The sequence below is a fragment of the Pan paniscus genome, chromosome 18 (genome assembly GCF_029289425.2).
Source record: "Pan paniscus chromosome 18, NHGRI_mPanPan1-v2.0_pri, whole genome shotgun sequence".
NCBI classification, from domain to species: domain Eukaryota; kingdom Metazoa; phylum Chordata; class Mammalia; order Primates; family Hominidae; genus Pan; species Pan paniscus.
The window spans coordinates 5,170,331-5,188,695 of record NC_073267.2 but is presented as its reverse complement, the minus strand read 5'-3'; the positions used below and the strand labels follow the sequence as shown (position 1 = coordinate 5,188,695).

General features: G+C 55.0%; 1 protein-coding gene across 4 annotated transcripts in view; it reads right to left on the bottom strand.

Annotated features, from left to right (window-relative positions):
- Positions 1–18,365, bottom strand: part of MGRN1 (mahogunin ring finger 1) — a 65,340-nt gene that overhangs the window by 31,030 nt on the left and 15,945 nt on the right. For all 4 annotated transcript variants that reach the window (XM_034939729.3, XM_034939731.3, XM_034939733.3 and 1 more), the window contains exons 2-5: positions 9,087–9,205; positions 7,508–7,596; positions 6,732–6,878; positions 2,289–2,406 (exon numbers count right to left, since the gene is read on the bottom strand). In XM_034939729.3, coding sequence (XP_034795620.3) covers positions 2,289–2,406; positions 6,732–6,878; positions 7,508–7,596; positions 9,087–9,205 — 473 coding nt within the window. The remainder of the gene's footprint in view (positions 1–2,288; positions 2,407–6,731; positions 6,879–7,507; positions 7,597–9,086; positions 9,206–18,365) is intronic.

The window sequence follows — 18,365 nt, the reverse complement described above, 5'->3', positions numbered from 1 at the left end:
AGACGAGCCAGCGCTACGCTGCACACGGGCCCTCCTTCAGCTTCCTCAGCAAACCCTCACCAAAGGCCCCCTGGCGGGTCCAGTGCCAAGTCCGGGACAGAGGTAAGGACAACTGGGGGCATCGTGATTCCAACCCTCTCTGGGCCCTGAACACCGTACCCCTCAGGAAGCTGGCCACAATGACCACTCCCCTCCCCCGGCCACCTCACCTGCAAACCCATGGCTCACAGGGCTCGGAGACTGGGGCTCCCCAGAGGGGCTGGGGAGGGACCCCAGGAAACATTAAGCAAACAGGAAGCACAGACACCCCCCAAACTCCCACTCCCCAGAGCTCAGCACACACGCCACACAGCACCCACAGTCACACGTGAGAGCAGGGTGCAGGGTCCACGCCAGTGATGCCGGGAGAGAACAGAGACTCCACCCACCCGAGGGAGTCTGGGGAGACGTTTATTTTACTTTTATTTATTTATTTTTTTACCTTCCTAAGAAATGGAGTCTCGCTATGTTGCTCAGGCTGGACTGCAGTGGCTATTCCAAGGTACAATCCCACTACTGATCAGCATGGGAGTTTTGATCTGTTCGGTTTCCAACCTGGACCGGTTCACCCCTCCTTAGACAACCTGGTGGTCCCCCACTCCCAAGTAGTCTTACTTTTGAGACAGGGTCTCGCTCTGTCACCCAGGCTGAAGTGCGGTGGCACGATCATGGCTGACTGCAGCCTCCATCTCCCAGGCTCAGGCAATCTTCCCACCTCAGCCTCCTCAGTAGCTGGGACTACAGGCAAATACCACCACACCCAGCTAATTTTTGTATTTTTCATAGAGACAAGGTTTTACTCAGGCTTGTCTCAGGCTCCTGGCCTCAAATGATCCTTCCACCTCAGCCTCCCAAAGTGCTGGGATTACAGGCGAGAGCCACCACACCTGGCTTGTTTTATTTTTAATGCAAGGACAAGGGAGGCTTTTTACAGAGAGTGGCTACACGTCAGGAACACAGCCACAGGACTGGCCCCAGCGTAAGTCAGCTCATGAGGCCTGCTAGCAGGGCATGTGGTCAGTGTCTCCTCCTGGCCTCAGACCTGGGACCCACAAGGTCTACATTGTTTTTTTTTTTTTTTTCTGAGACGGAATCTCGCTCTGTCGCCCAGGCTGGAGTGCAGTGGCGTGATCTCGGCTCACTGCAAGCTCCACCTCCTGGATTCATGCCATTCTCCTGCCTCAGCCTCCCCAGTAGGTGGGACTACAGGTGCCCGCCACCACACCCGGGTAATTTTTTTGTATTTTTAGTAGAGATGGGGTTTCACCGTGTTAGCCAGGATGGTCTTGATCTCCTGACCTCGTGATCCGCCTGCCTCGGCCTCCCAAAGTGCTGGGATTACAGGCATGAGCCACCGCGCCCGGCCACACAAGGTCTGTACTGTTACACAGGAACCCCCTGGACCAGGGTCTTTGCAAGCTGCAGACCAGATGGACGCTGGAAAACAAGGCAAAGGGGGAAGGAGGGAGGACACAGCTTTGACTAAAAGCTGGAGAGGGGCCTAGGAGGGGCAACTAGCAAAGCAGCCACTCAAGCCGCAACCTACAAAAGGCCTGGTTAAAAGAGGTCTGTAGCAATGGCCGGGCGTGGTGGCTCACACCTGTAATCCCAGCACTTTGGGAGGCCGAGGCCGGCGGGTCACAAGGTCAGGAGATCAAGACTATCCTGGCTAACACGGTGAAACCCCATCTCTACTAAAAACACAAAAAAATTAGCCGGGCGTGGTGGCGGGCGCCTGTAGTCCCAGCCACTCGGGAGGCTGAGGCAGAATGGTGTGAACCCAGGAGGCAGAGGTTGTAGTGATCCGAGATCGTGCCACTGCACTGCAGCCTGGGCGACAGAGCGAGACTCTGTCTCAAAAAAAAAAAAAAAAAGGATGTCTGCACCAAGATTTTAAACAAAAGTAAGGTTAAAAAGCTTGAAGGAATGCCACCTGGTGTGAACAGACCCTGCATTGCTGCAGCCTTGCAGAGGGTGCCCCATTGTTCACATCTCCCCAAACCCCAGTGTCTGAGCCTCCAAGTGCGGCTGCCTGGTCGGCCTCTGGTCCCCTGGCCCCATCAGCACATGGCCCAGGCCTTGCTCCCGCCCATCCACACGTCCACCTGAGCACAGACTGGGGCGGCCGTTCCCAGATCTTATGAACCCTGGAGGAAGCCAAACACACAGGCCCCACTGTGCTGGCCCCACCCCCAAGGGGAGAGAATTCAGGAGGAGCGAAGGGCAAGGAGGAGCCCAGCCAGCATTACCTCGTCATCCTTCCATTCCGAGAAGTCAATCTTGAAGGAGGGCAGGGAGAACTGCTGGCTCACCCCTCTCTTGTAGTGGACGGTCTCGGACTGTAGCGAGGGGCTCTTGGGGCTGTATCTGCAGGGAGCCAGGAGCAAGCAGTGAGGCTGCGGCAGGAAGAGGGCCCTCCGTGCCCGTCCCTCCCACTCCGACAGCTGGAAGGGCTGCAGACACCTGTCTTTTGGGGACCCTCACTCATGGGGAACAGCAAACAGCCTACATGGCCACATGGCCCTCACCCTTCCAGGGCCTTCCACGGCCTCTCTGCTCACCATGCAGCTCTCCCCAGGTCAGGCCTGGCTACGATTCTCCCAGAGCCCACACCTGCCCAATCCCTTTGATACCTCCCCAGTGTAGCTGTGCTTTTCCTTTCCATCGGTGCTAAGTTGGTTTATTTATTTATTTATTTTTTTGAGATAAGAGTCTCGCTCTGTCGCCCAGGCTGGAGTGCAGTGTTGTGATCTCAGCTCACTGCAACCTCTGCCTTCTGAGTTCAAGTGATCCTCCTGCCTCAGCTTCCCAAGTAGCTAGGATTACAGGTGTGCGCCACCATGCTAGGCTAATATTTTATTTTTAGTACAGATGGGGTTTCACCATGTTGGCCAAGCTGGTCTCGAACTCCTGACCTCAAGTGATGCACCTGCCTCAGCCTCCCAAAGTGCTGGGATTACAGGCCTGAGTCACTGCACCCAGCTTGAGTTTACTTTTTAAATGAACACAGTACTTAAGTATACACAGTGCAAAATGCATCTTCCCCAACCCTCACGCCTGCTCCCAGAGGCCTGCTGTCCGCCCCAGCAGAGACCCACAGATCACTCCCGGAAGGCGGAGGCACAATGGTGCCCACATGCAGCGCGGGTCTCTCTTCCTCAACGTTCAGCCGGGGTAGGCGTCAACACTGCTCTTTCATGCGTCCGCACACATCAGGGGCTGTGTCCTGTGAACCACCACACAGGTCCCGCTGTGGTTTTACTGATTCAGTCAGGGCCCCTGGGGGACACCAGCAGATGGTCACCAACATCTAACTTTTCCCAACACTGCTTCAAGGACCGCCCTTCTGCATGTCTTAGCCACAGGCACGAGTGCATCCCTAAGACAGGTGCCTCAAGCAGTTTCATTTCTGATAAAACTCCATGCAGGAACCCAATTCACAATCCACAGCCCCTCCCCTCCACCCCACCGCCCTGCTTGCCTGTGGCCAGGGCTCCACAGGCTCTCCTGGACAAAGGCACACCAAGCTCAGAAATGGTATGGGGCGTGGGGGAGCCACCACTGTACACACAAAGGCAGAAGAGGCCTGCCATGGCCGCCAGAGCCCAGCATGGTTGGAGGCACTACAGGGGAGGCCCGGGCTCAGCCTCAGGAAAAGGCACAGTTAAGACGCCACCCTCAGGTGGACCCCAGCCTTCTCCTGTGAGATGCGGAGGCCTGGACACACCCCTCTGTCTGAGCCTCAGTTTCCTTGTCAGGAGGCAGGGAGGGTGGCTTGCCCTGCAGCTCAAATGGATGGAGCACTGGCAGGCTGGATGGTGTCCGGGTGCCTGGGCACAGCCTCCAGGTCCTGGAGCCTCCAGGTCCTTCTCTGTGATCCCTGCTGGGAGGGGAAGCTGGCCTTGCACCACATCCTGAGAGAGGGGGACAGTGGCACTGGAGCTGTTCCTGCTCTGTGATCCCCGCTGGGAGGGGAAGCAGGCCTCTTACCAGGTCCTGAGAGAGGGGGACAGTGGCACTGGAGCTGTTCCTGCTCTGTGATTCCTGCTGGGAGGGGAAGCTGGCCTTGTGCCAGGTCCTGAGAGCGGGGGACTGTGGCATTTCTCTCATCACTAGCCCCCAGGGGTCTAGGAGAGGGTGACACCAGCCAGGGCTGGCAGGGCACCCTCTCTGCTCTCTCTAGCCTTTCTGGTAGCAGCGGGACCCTCTCTTCAAGTGCACCTGAGATGGTCACCCAGCCCCTGACAGCTGGAGCACTGGGGGGCAGCGGATAGACAACTTACACTGGCCTGTGTCCTCGGCCCGCACCCTCTCTGTGGCAGCCCCTGGACACCTCCCCAGAACCCAGCTCCTCCACCATGTCGGCCAGGTCCGAGGAGGGCACCAGGCCCCGTGGGTGTCACACACTCAACCCCAAGCAGTGGGGTGCAAGGAGGGGACAGAGGGGCCTGCCCTGGTCACTCCAAATGCTCCTACGCCCAAGAATTCGACGCCTGTCATAGCACGCAGGCATGCATTACTCGTGTCATTAAAGAAATATAATCAAGTGCCGGGGCAAGGTAGAGCCTCAAAGAACAAAGTCTAGAAAAAGGGACCTGTTCCTCCCCAAAGTGCTGCTCCACAGGAGGAGCCCTGGCTGCCGGGGAGCCCAGGGCCAGAGCCCAAGGGCGGCCTCACCTGGTGGCAGGTCCCTAAGAACCTCCACATAAGCCGTCTCCACCAGCCCCTCAGCTCGAGCACTCAGGCTCCTTTCATGAGCACCTGTCACGCGAGGGGCTGTGCACAGGACACATGGTCCCCTCCTCACACCACCCACCCGCACTTCCAGCTGAGGACACAGAGGCACAAGCAGTCACGTGCCCCCAAGCCACTCAGCGGGGACAGCATTCAAAGCCTAGGCTCTCAACCACACCCTATCCCCAGATGCAAAGCTGACCACTGAGCGGTGTGCTCCAGTGCAGGAAGGCAGGGGGCACGCTCTTGCCTGTCTCTAAAGCCACTTGGGGCACATGTGCCCTTGTAGCCCGGAGGCGGTCCTGCCAGCTCCTGCTGAAGTTGCAGTTTTCAAACTTTCAGGGCCAGAAGGACCCTTATCTCAAATAAAACTTCTGAAAGTACAAATATCTAATTATGACACAATAAAAAATAAATATTTGGTCCCAGCCCCAGTTCCTGACACAGAGTCCTCTAAAACCCTTGTCATTTCCTGAGCAACAGGGGTGCTAGGAGCCTCTTTTGTTCTAATATTTGTTCCTTGACCTTTGCTCCCAACACAGAACTCCAAACCCTTGGAATTTCCCGGGTGGTAGGAGTGTCTTATGTGCCAATGAGGTGACTCTTGGCTCCTGGAGGTGGCTGGCTGCCAGAAAGACCAAGCCATGATTAGAGACTTGGAAGTGTCGTCTAAGAGCTCCCGAGCAAAAACAAACAAAAACCTGGGCCAGGTGGGCCGGGCATGGAGGCTCACGGCTGTAATCTCAGCACTTTGGGAGGCTGAGGCAGGTGGATCACCTGAGGTCGAGAGATTGAGACCAGCCTGACCAACATGATGAAACCCCGTCTCTACTAAAAATACAAAATTAGCCAGGCATGGTAGCATATGCCTGTAATCCCAGCTACTCGGGAGGCTGAGGCAGGAGAAGCACTTGAACCTAGGAGGCGGAGATTGCAGTGAGCCAAGATCACACCATTGCACTCCAGCCTGGGCAACAAGAGCGAAACTCTGTCTCAAAAACAAACAAAAACCACTTTGGGAGGCTGAGATGGACAGATCATGAGGTCAAGAGATTGAGACCATCCTGGCCAACATGGCGAAACCCCCATCTCTACTAAAAATACAAAAATTAGCCAAGCGTGGTGGCACGTGCCTGTAGTCCCAGCTACTCAGGAGGCTGAGGCAGGAAAATTGCTTAAACTCGGGAGGCGGAGGTTGCAGTGAGCCAAGATTGTGCCAGTGTACGCCAGCCTGGGCAGCAGAGTGAGGCTTCGTCTCAAAACAAAACAAAACAAAACAAAAACAAAACAAAAACAAAAAAAAAACCTGGAACTGAATTTCAGCCCAGCCCCATCCTCCAGGGAGGGGACAGGGGCTGGAGATGGAGTTAATCATCAATCCTGCCTACGTGATGAAGCCTCCAGAAAAGGCCCTGAAATATGGGGTTTTCAGGAGAGCTTCTGGTTTGCTGAATACGAGGAAGGTGGTGCGCCCCACCCCTTCCCCCACACCTCACCCTGTGAACCTCTTCATCTGAATCCTTTACAATCAACCAACAAACACCAGCCAAGTGTTTCCCTGGGTTCTGTGAGCCACACTAGCAACTCATCAAGCCCGAGGAGGGGGCTGTGGGAGCCTGATTTATGGCTGGTTGCTGAGAAGTTCAGGTGACAGCGGGGGCTTATGAGTGGCATCTGAAGTGGGGCAGTCTTGTGGGACTGGGCCCTCAAAGTGCAGGGGTTGCATGACCTCCAGGCAGCGTTGGAACTGAAACCAGTCAAAGGACCCCAGCTGGTTCCCGCAGAAAAGTGGGGAGTCCCTGGGGTGGGAGAAACCCCTCACATCGTGGTAAAGTCCTGGGAGTATGGTGAAAGAGCACGGTTTGGTTTTCTCCCTCTGGTTAGTAAGGTGGACAGAAGCCTCCCCTAGGAGTCTGGGGCCCCCAGCCAGGCCGGTGCCAGCCGCCCGCGGGACTCACACTGCCCTGCCGTTCAGGAACTCCTCCGATGCCTGGCAGTAGATGGTGATGGCCACGCGGGCATCAGCGTCGAAGGTGAACTCCAGGCTGTAGAGCACCCGGGGCTTGTCGCCGTCCTCGGTGGGGCTGTCGGCATCGTCTTTGTACCTACCCCAGGCGGTGGAGAGAAAGGCAGCGGGTCAGCGGCCACATCTGTGGAGGCTGCCTCCTCCCCTGCCAGGCTGAGGGGCCGTGGAGGTGGCTATGTGGACACAGCCCGCTTCTCCAGTAGACATAGGGGCTGTTTCCTATGTGTACATGAAAGCCCAGTGGTCCAGGGCTTGCCTCTCCTTCTTCCTGCCCACAGAAGACGGGGTACGTGCTTTTGGTTCAGAGACAGCCCCAGATGCCTCAAGTCTAGTCGGTTTAAGCAGTTTCTGAACCTGCTAAAATCTGGTGCTGGGTCATTCCTGTCTGTGGGGGGGGGCCGTCCTGTGCATGGCAGGAAGTCTGCAGCACCCCTGGCACCCACCTGAGATGCCACGCACCCCACCTGGCTGCCTCCAGACACTGCCCAGGGTCCCTGTGCGGCACAGCTGAGAAGCCCTGGCTAAACGGCTCTTGTTCCACATGCCCTTTCCCTCGCTCAGCCCAGGACAGCCTCTCATTCCACACGGGAGGGCGCAGAAACTGGGGCCCCTCCCGCCTGCCCTTTTCCTCAAGCATCAAGCCAGAACCTCCACCACAGGCTGCGCCCCACAGAGCCACAGGGTCCCCAGGGGCAGGGTGAAGGTTACCTCACCAGTCGCAGGGAGTCTTTGCGGATGTTCACCAGGCTCCGCAGCGTCTTCACGGGCTCGTGGGGGGCAGGAGTGACGTAGGGAAACTAGGAGAAAAACCACAGGGCCCCAGGTGACTCCCTCAGGAGCAGCCAACAACAGAAAACGGGTCAGGGTGCAGCAGCCACAGCCCCAGAGGGTATCCCTGGGCTCTCGTCCCGTGTGAGGGGCTGTACTGGGTGCGCTGTTCTCATTTACAGGTAGAAGCTGCAGGCCACGCAGCCAGCACACGCAACAGCCAGGACCAAATCACCCTGAGCAAATCTGGCCAGGCAGCCTCAACGCCAGACCCCTGCACGCTGGGGCTGCCCATCCCCAACCTGCTCTCCCAGGCTTCCCATATCCATCACTGCCCCGAGCACCCTCAGCCCCTTCCTCAGTCCCCACCCTTTCCATCCCCAAAGCTTCCTACGACCACAGCCCAGCAACCCGCCCCAGGGCCCCCAAAGTTTACTGGCTCCTCCGGCCTCCTGTCCCCTGAGGCCTGCACCCTCTCACCTCTTCCTCTGTTCCCAGGACCCCTGCCTTCTTGCTTCTTCTGGAGGGGCCCCCTTCCCACCTATCATGGCTTGGTTCAGCCATGGCCTCTCCAGTAGAGCCTCCCTTTCTGCCCCTTCTCTCTTCTACCCATTTGTCCCGTATTCATTGTCTACGCCCCCACCAGGTAGCAGAGGCAGGATCTGCTTTCACCCCAAGCCCTGGAAGAGCACTAGGCACGCAGCAGGTGCCACATGTGTGCTGAACAAACAGACAGCTCACAGTACTCGAGTACTATGACAGTACTCGAATGTGCCCTTCTCTGGCAACGAGGGGAAGATGTTAGCCAGCTGTCTGCATCTCTCCTTTGGACCATGTCTCTTGCCCACTGTTCTAGGGAAAGTAAATATTCTTTTTTTTTTTTTTTTTTTTTCTTTGAGACAGTCTCCCTTTGTTGCCCAGTCTGGAGTGCAGTGGTGCAATCTCGGCTCACTGCCACCTCCGCCTCTCAGATTCAAGTGATTCTCCTGCCTCAGCCTCCCGAGTAGTTGGGATTACAGGCACGTGCCACCACACCCGGCTAATTTTTCTTTTTTTTCAGTAGAGACGGGGTTTCACCATTTTGGCCAGGCTCGTCTCAAACTCCTGACCTCAGGTGATCTGCCCGCCTCAGCCTCCCCAACTGCTGGGATTACAGGCGTGAGCCACAATGCCCAGTCTGTAAATACTATTTTTGCCTTGTAAAGAAAGTCATCCAAGAAGGCTGGAATCAAATCTACAATGTTCTGCAGCCGTTGCAGCCCAGACGCACCCATTCAGTATGGCTGCTCTGTTTCTCAGTGACCTGCCCCTGGCCATCTGGCCTCTAGGGGGCAGCACCAGGACACAACCCATTCCAGGGCACCTGCCCACACCCAAGCTCAACTGGAATCCTGCCAGGAGGTCTGCCCCCTTTAGGGGTGATTTGGTGCCTGCTTGCCCTCATGGCTGGGATGCAGACTGCTGGGGACAGGGGCCTCCCACCCCCACAGCCCCATGAGACAGCCCTGTCCAGACCCACCTGGACCGGGCGGCTGCCCAGGAAGTTCAGATCCATGTTCTCTCCAAAGAGGTAACCTTCAGGGTGGGGGGTGTCGAATTTCTCTCCTCCCATGAAAAAGTGCGAAGCAAAGTAGTTTCCTGTTTAAAAAAGGAAACACGATTATAGATTTTTTTTTTTTTTGAGACAGAGTCTCAGGCTGGAGTGCAGTGGCGCTCCACCCAGGCTGGAGTGCAGTGGCGCTATCTCAGCTCACTGCAAGCTCCGCCCACTGGGTTCAAGCGATTCTTCTGCCTCAGCCTCCCGAGTAGCTGGGATTACCGGCACCCACCACCACGCCCAGCTAATTTTTGTATTCTTAGTGGAGACGGGGTTTCACCATATTGGCCAGGATGGTCTCCAATGCCCGGCCTCAGGTAATCCGCCCGCCTCAGCCTCCCAAAGTTCTGGGATTACAGGTATGAGCCATGGCGCCCAGCCTGGAAACAGTTATCGACTCTGAGGCTGAACACAGCCTGGTGGGAACATCTGACGGCCAAGAAGCTCGGCCCTGAGAAAGGCTCCACCTGAGGGGAGCTGGTGCAGACAGGCCAGCGGGCGCCCCTCATACCCTCTGCCTCGGCCACCTGGCCTCGGGCCTTCCAAGGTGGCCTCCTGGCCTCTCCACACTGCCAGCCTCAACACCCTTCCCTGGACGGCTCCTCGCTGCTCCCAGCCCGTCAGCCAGCATCCAGCTCCAACACCACTTTCTTCTGTAGTGGCCTGAGCTGTGTTTCCAATGAAGTTCGGGTCCTACTCCACACCCAGCCCCTAGCTGTGCATGTGACCTTATTTGGATCTAGGGTCTTTGCAGATGTAATCAAGTTAAGATGAGGTCATACTGCATTGAGGGGCTCTAAATCCAGTGACTGGTTCTTAACAGAAGAAAGGAGAGGGAGGTTTGGATGCAGACTCGAAGGGAAGGCCAAGGGAAGAGACGGAGGCAAGAGATTGGAGTGATGCGGCCACAAGCCCAGGGATGACAATGAGTGCCTGGGGCCCCAGGAGTGGGGAGAGGTAAGGAAGAGTCCTCCCCCAGCGCCTTCGGGGACCGTGGACCTGCTGGCACCTCGGTTTCTGACGTGTGCCTCCGTGATGGTGAGAGAATACATTTCTGCTGTTTCAAGCCACGGTTAGAGGTCATTTGTCACAGCCACCCCAAGAAATCCTTACACATTTCGTGACCCCAGGCTAAGTCACCTTACCCCCAAATCTGAGCCCTGTGTACTTTCCATGGCAGCACCCAGCCGGGTTTAGAAGTCTCTGTGGACCTGGGCTAGTTCGCTCAGTCTGACTCCCGCGTGAGGGCGGGAGGCTGTAGGTGGCGCCCATCAGGACCCTGGCACACTTAGGCATGAGATCTGCGCTTCTCCTATGAGGAGGGGATGGACAGCTGGGCATCCTCAGAGACCTGCGCTCACAGCCCTGCCAAGGAACACTGAAAGCATGGCCTCTCCCCTGGATTCCTGACCTGACGCCCAGATCCAGCCCCATTTCTCCTGGCACACAGCCCCGGAGAGGAGGACCCGGGTGACCACGGGAAGAGCCCCCGGGAGGAGGACCCGGGTGACCACGGGGAAGAGTCCCCGAGAGGACGACCCGGGTGACCACGGGAAGAGCCCCCGAGGGGAGGACCCGGGTGACCACGGTAAGAGTCTCCGAGGGGAGGACCCGGGTAGCTGCAGGGACCTGTGGATTTCAGGGATGCTCAGAATACATGGTCCTCAACCTCACGTATTGCAGGGACTTCTGGGAATTCTCAGAATTCCCACTGGGGGCCCCAGAATCCCTATTCCTTCTCAGAATTCCCACCTGAGGCCAGGTGGGCCCTTCCCGGGGCCCTCAGCAGGAATTCTGAGACCTTCAGGCGCTGCACGGTCTGTGTCCTTCCCGAGAACCACGGCCCCAGTTACAGTTGGCACAGCCACGGCCACCAAGACCAGCCGGGCCCCAACAGTGATTCCAGGGTGCTCCTCCTGAGGGAGGTGGCCCAGAGCCAGGTGCCCAGCATGGCTGCTGACTGCCAGGAACAGTGGTTGGGAGCCGCAGCCCCACCTAACCCAGCATGCAGAACAGGGACCACTGAGAGCTGATGACGACCAAAAACAAAGAAGAAAGCGGCAACTGCTTCAGCAAGTGGGACGCCCTGATTTTATGGCCCACCACACAGCTGCTGGAACCAAGCTGATCCAGACATACCGATGTGGAGCGAGTCACAGAGTATTTGCAGGTTAAAGAAAACAAGTTAACACACTGCAAGATCATTTTCTGAGGGGTCACCGCACGCACTGAGATGTGCGCAACACAAATTGTGAATACACAGAGAATGTTCTGGAAGGACACGCCCACAAGGCTGCCAGGGAAATTGGTGCAGAGCAGACGAGGGGTGGAGCAAAGCCCATGTGGTGGTTTTAAATCAAAAGAAAGAAAGAACACCTGCAGTACAGTGAGCCCAGGATGCCTTCCCCGATTACCTGGGCCTTGCACATAGCCCCACCACATTGAAATACACAAAGTCTTTAAAGGTGAATTTTCCACACAGCCTACGGGGCGGGGCCAGGGGCCACAAGGCACCCCGTGCCTCAGGGCACGGTGGTCTCCGGATGCTGGCCTCAGACCAACCTCAAGCCCCAGTCATGGAGCAGGGCTGAGACAGGGCCCGGCCCAGAGCCACCTGCCTGCTCCTCCAAGATGTGCACCATGTTCATGAAAACCACATGAAGGACTCGGCTGCTGGGAACCCCCGCACTAGCCGCTGGCAGACAAGGGCCACAGCAGCACGGCAAGAGGGTGTGGGAAGCCCGGTGACCCTGCTGACCAGCCCAGGACCCATCGTCGGGGGCACCCTTAGCAGTGATCAGCCCCCACCCTTCCAGGCTCTCCCCAGCGCTGACGTACTGAGATGGGGTCCAGAAGGCCGGGCAGCCTTGGTCTGGAGGGACACTCAGGAGCGGGCTTGTCCCTGCCAGGCCTTCCAGGCCGAGGCACTGGGCACTCCATGGCCCCAGGCAGGAGACAGGTCCCTGGTCCAGAAGCCTCCTGCTCCAACCTCCTCCCAGGGCACCTTCAAGGCACAACCACTTTGTGTCCAAGAAGCCCCCGCTGTAGGCAGAAGATGAGCGAGGTGGCCAGCCTCCACGAGGGCCCCCAGCGCATCTCACCTCCCGGCCGACATGTCTCTGGGCAGACTGCACCCACACTGAACAGGGCTGACCAGGTGACCGCATGAAATGATGACCGCAGAGACTGCATGAAAATGATGGTGTGTGGCTTCTAAGGCTCTGGGGAAGCTGCCACCATGCTGTGAGGACACCCAAGCAGCCCCATGGAGAGGTCCCGAGGGGAGGACCTGAGGCCTCCCGCTAAACCCAGCACCGGCATGCCGGGCCTGTGAGCCAGGGAGGCAGCCCCTCCACGCCCAGGCAAGCCCTCAGAGGACCACAGCCCACCCACAGCCTTTTTTTTTTTTTTTTTGAGACAGGGTCTTGCTCTGTCGCCGAGGTTGGAGTGCAGGGGCACGATCACTGCAGCCTTGGACCTCCTGAGCTCAAACAATCCTCCTGCCTCAGCCTCCCAAGTAGCTGGGATCACAGTGTGCACAATGTCTGGCTCATTTTTGTTTATTTTTTGTAGACATGGGGTCTCACTATGCTACCCAGGCTGGTCTCAAACTTCTGGGCACAAGCAATCCTCCCACCTTTGCCTCCCAAAGTGCTGAGATTACAGGCGTGAGCCACCGTGACACAGCCTGAGTAAGGACTCACGAGTGATGGTGAGCCAGAGCCCCCCGATGGAGCCGCTCCCAATCCCAACCCTCACCGTAAGGTAGGAAGTGCTCACTGTGCTAAGCCGCTACACTCTGAAGGAGTCACCCAGAAAGAGACGTCGAGTCTTTCTGAGACGTGGTCTACGTGACTGTCATTTCTCCTCTCCTGGCTCCCAATTCGATTTCATTTCTACAGCCACAGCACTGGTTAGAGCCTCTGGCACCATCTGCCCCGTGACTGTGCCCATTCACCAGTCTCCCCACATCCCCTGGGTCCCCAGGTCTGTTGTTTCTGGACCCACTGCCCTCAAAACCCTGCTGGCGTCCCAGCCGCACTGGGGCAGGTCCCAGTAGCCTCCGAGGCCCCAGACAAGGCCACTCTGCCAGCCCCGGCCCACTCACACCTCGGGGCCCTGGAGTCCTCAGCTCATCCAGCTCTTCCCTGGAGCTCCGGCTGCACCTCAGGCTGCTCTCTCCACGAGGCCTCTTCTGACACCCCTTTTACAACTTGCCAAGCCTCCCACACCCCAGCTTGCCAACCAACCTTTCCACTCCCCTTTCCGGCCTTATTCTTCTCCATAGGACTTTTCAGCCTGGTGTTCTAGGTTGGAGGCTCTAAGATCTTACTGTATGTAGTTTTAAGCTTCAATAATTTCAAAAAAAGTAATTAAGCTGGGCCAGTGGTTCATGCCTGGGCGCTTTGGAAGATCAAGGCAGGAGGATCGCTCGAGCCCCGGAGTTCAAGACCAGCCTGGGCAACATAGGGAGACGCTGTCTCTACAAAAAATTCTTAAAAATTAGCTGGGCATGGCAGCGCATGCCTGTAGTCCTAGCTACTCAGGACACTCACTGAGGCAGGAAGATAGCTTGAGTCCAAGAGTTCAAGGCTGCAGTAAGCCATGATCACACCACACTGCACTCCAGCCTGGGCAACAGAGCGAGACCCTGTCTCTCTTCCCGTCCCCCCACCACCACCCCCACCCCCGCCAACTCTCTCTCTATATATATATGCACACACATACATACATATAAATAGCTTCAGAGAAACAAATGCTACAAACTAAAACACCTGCATAGGTAATGTGATTATTAATTTTTTCCTTTATCTTTTTAAAATTAAGTTTTCTACAATTAACATGTATCATTTGTAAAACAAGAAATATTATTTTTAAAAGATTAGAGACAAGGAAGAAGAGTGTTTGTTAAAGCAATGGTTGTAATATCACAAAACTGGGACCATGTTCTAGAATTAGATCGAGGTAATGGTTGCATGACTGAATATACCAAAAATCACTGACTTGTACACTTTAAAAAGGTGACCCCATGGTAAGTGAATTTTACCTCAAAAAAACTTAACTGGAAGGACGTAAGTTGTGAGGTGATGAATCACTAATTTTTATACTAGGTTTTTATGTCAATTTTGGGCAAGTAACTTGGAATTAGATGCTATTGTTACATAAAAATCTTGCTAATTCCTATCTAATTGATGTTATCAAGGTTTCTCAACTTAAAAAACAGAACCCAGGTGCAGTGGCTCACACCTGTAATTCCAGCACTTTGGGAGGCCAAGGTGGGTGGATCACCTGAGGTCAGGAGTTGGAGACCAGCCTGACCATAATGGAGAAACCCTCTCTCTACTAAAAATACAGAATTACCCGGGCACGGTGGTGTGTGCCTGTAATCCCAGCTACTTGGGAGGCTGAGGCAGGAGAATCGCTTGAACCTGGGAGGCAGAGGTTGCGGTGAGCTAAGACTGGGCCACTGCACTCCAGCCTGGGCAACAAGAGTGAAACTCCATCAAAAAAAAAAAAAAAAAAAAAACTAGTAATTGAGGGGCCCAAGCACGGTGGCTAACACCTGTAATTCCAGCACTTTGGGAGGCTGAGGGGGGTGGATCACTTGAGGTAAGGAGTTCTAGACCAGCCTGGCCAACATGGTAAAACCCCATCTCTACTAAAAATACAAAAAAAAAAAAAAAAAAATTAGCCGGGAGTGGTGGTACATGCCTGTAATCCCAACTACTCAGGAGGCCAAGACAGCAGAATTGCTTGCATCTGGGAGGCGGAGGTTGCACGGAGCCGAGATTGCACCACCTCACTCCACTCCAGCCTGGGCAACAGAGCGAGACCCCATCTCAAAAAAAAAAAAAAAACCTAGAATTGAGGCTGGAATCATTTTAGCAACAGCTTGTATCCAACTGTGAATGCGTGAATTAACCAGGAGGAAAAGGAACCCATCTACTCAAGAGACATATTTCCAATGTTTTTTAGTATTTCTACTTGTTACTGATAAAAACTGGAATATTTGTTTGATCAATTGGGTATTAGTAATGGCCATTCAAACCACGAAAAACTCCTCACACCTTATGATGTAAAATTATTTAAAATTCTAATTTCAATTGGTGCACATATTTTGGTTGCAGACACACAATATGATCAATATAAGATTTTTGCTGGGCGCGGTGGCTCACGCCTGTAATCCCAGCACTTTGGGAGGCCAAGGCAGGTGGATCACGAGGTCAGCAGATTGAGACCATCCTGGCTAACACGGTGAAACCCCGTCTCTACTAAAAATACAAAAAATTAGCCGGGCATGGTGGCGGGCGCCTGTAGTCCCAGCTACGTGGGAGGCTGAAGCAGGAGAGTGACGTGAACTTGGGAGGCAGAGCTTGCAGTGAGCCGAGTCGCGCCGCTGCACTCCAGCCTGGGCAAAACAGAGAGACGCTGTCTCAAAAAAAAAAACAAAAAACAATTTTCAAGCATTAAAAATTCAAGCAGGCTGGGCACAGTGGCTCACGCCTATAATCCCAGTACTTTGGGAGGCCCAGAGGAGTGGATCACAAGGTCAGGAGATCGAGATCAAGAGCATCCTGGCTAACATGCTGAAACCCCGTCTCTACTAAAAATACAAAAAATTAGCCAGGTGTGGTGGCACACGCCTGTAGTCCCAGGTACTTGGGAGGGGCTGAGGCAGGAGAATTCCTTGAACCCAGGAAGCGGAGGTTGCAGTGAGGGAGACTCTGTCTCAAAAAAAAAAAAAAAAAAAATCAAGCAAGGCCGGGCACAGTAGTTCACGCCTATAATCCTACCACTTTGGGAGGCCAAGGTGGGAGGTTCACTTGAGCCCAGCAGTTCGAGACCTGCCTGGACAACATGGCAAAACCCCATCTCTGCCAAAAATACAAAAATTAGGCCAGGCTCAGTGGCTCATGCCTATAATCCCAGTGCTCTGGGAGGCCGAGAGGAGTGGATCACAAGGTCAGGAGATCGAGATCGAGACCATCCTGGCCAACATGGCGAAATCCAGTCTCTACTAAAAATACAAAAATGAGCCAGGCATGGTGGTGTGTGCCTATAGTCCCAGCTACTTAGGAGGCTGAGGCACGAGAATTGCTTGAACTTGGGAGGCAGAGGCTGCAGTGAGCTGAGATTGTGCCACTTCACTCTAGCCTGGGTGACAGAGTGGGACTCTGTCTCAAAACAAAAAAAATTAGCTGGCATGGTGATGCGTATCTGCAGTCCAAGGTACTCGGGAGGCTGAGGTGGAAGGATCACTTGAGCCTGGGAGGTCAAGGCTGCAGTGAACCCTGATCAAGCCACTGCACTACAGCCTAGGCAACAGAGCCAGACCTTTTAACAAAAAAAAAAAATTCAAGCGTTAAAAATTATAACCCACCAGGCACGGTGCTCACCCCTGTAATCCCAGCACTTTGGGAGACCAGGGCAGGCAAATCACTTGAGGTCTGAGGTCAGGAGTTCAAGACCAGCCTGGCCAACATGGGAAAGTCTCTTTCTACTAAAAATACAAAAATTAGGGCCGGGTGCGGTGGCTCACGCCTGTAATCCCAGCACTTTGGGAGGCCGAGGCGGGCGGATCACAAGGTCAGGAGTTTAAGACCAGTCTGGCAACAAGGTGAAACCCCCATCTCTACTAAACACACACACACACACACACACACACACACACACACACACACAAATTAGCTGGCCGTGGTGGTGCATGCCTGTAATCCCAGCTACTCAGAAGGCTGAGGCAGGAGAATCGCTTGAACTCAGGAGACGAAGGTTACGGTGAGCGGAGATCACACCATTGAACTCCAGCCTGGGTGACAGAAGACGACTCCGTTTCAAAAATAAATAAATAAATAAAAATACAAAAATTAGCTCATGCCTGTAATCCCCACTACTCAGGAGGCTGAGACAGGAGAATCTCTCGAACCCAAGAGGCAGAGGTTGCAGCGAGCTGAAATCGCGCCACTGCACTCCAGCCTGGGTGACAGAGCAAGACGGTCTTTTTTTTTTTAAAAAAAAAAGGAACCAAGTCATATGTTGACAGGGAAATGCATGACAGTGCAGGGTTACCGGATGGTCCCCCAGCAGTTAAGAACAGGGTCTACGTGATCAACACGGCGCAGACAATCAACAACTCACACCTGCAGGAGACGAGACCAACTGGGAAGAACTGGAAACACCTCACAGAGAATCCAGGCCAGCCGAGGTGGCTCACGCCTATAATCCCAGCACTTTAGGAGGCCAAGGTGGGCAAGATGGCTTGAAGCCAAGAATTTCAGACCAGCCTGGGCGACATGGCGAGACCCCGTCTCTACAAAAAATACAAAAAGTGGCCAGGCGCGGTGGCTCACATCTGCAATCCCAGCACTTTGGGAGGCCGAGGCAGGCGAATCACCTGAGGTTGGGAGTTCGAGACCAGCCTGACCAACATGGAGAAACTCCCGTCTCTACTAAAAATGCAAAATTAGCTGGGCATGGTGGTGGGTGCCTGTAATCCCATCTACTCAGGAGGCTAAGGCAGGAGAATCGCTTGAACCTGGGAGGCAGAGGTTGCGGTGAGCCGAGACTGCGCCACTGCACTCCAGCCTAGGGCAACAAGAGCAAAACGCTGTCTTAAAAAAAAAAAAAAAGTAGGCAGGCACAGTGGTGTGTGCCTGTAGTACCAGCCACTCAAGAGGCTGAGGCAGAAGGACCATGTGAGCCCAGCAATTTGAGGTTGCAGTGAGCTATGATTGGGCCCCTGGGCCACTGCACTCCAGCCCAAGCAACAGCGTGACTCTGTCTCCAAAAAAAAAAAAAAAAAAAGAACCCTATTGCTCACACATGGGTATCCACACATGGAGAAGAAACACGGGAAGGAGACCCTAGGTCCCTGATGGGCCAGGAGGAAGGGACCAAGCCTGGGGAAGTGTTAGGGGCGGGGCCGGCCTTTTCTTTTGCCTCAAGAAGAATGACACACATGTGGTGTGTGCGTGCATGAGCTGTGTACATTTGTATGTGCACCAGCTCAGGACCAAGAGGACCAGGCAGCACTGCCAAGGGGGTGGAGGAAAAAGAAAAGGAGACTGTGAGTGAGAAGTGGGAAGGCAGCTGTGGAGGTGAAAGAACACAGGTGGAACCACACCCACCGGGCTCTCTCTCCACACCTGCTGAGGTCAACGCCTTCACCCCCTTTCCCACTGGCCCCAAGGAAAGAAGGGCAGA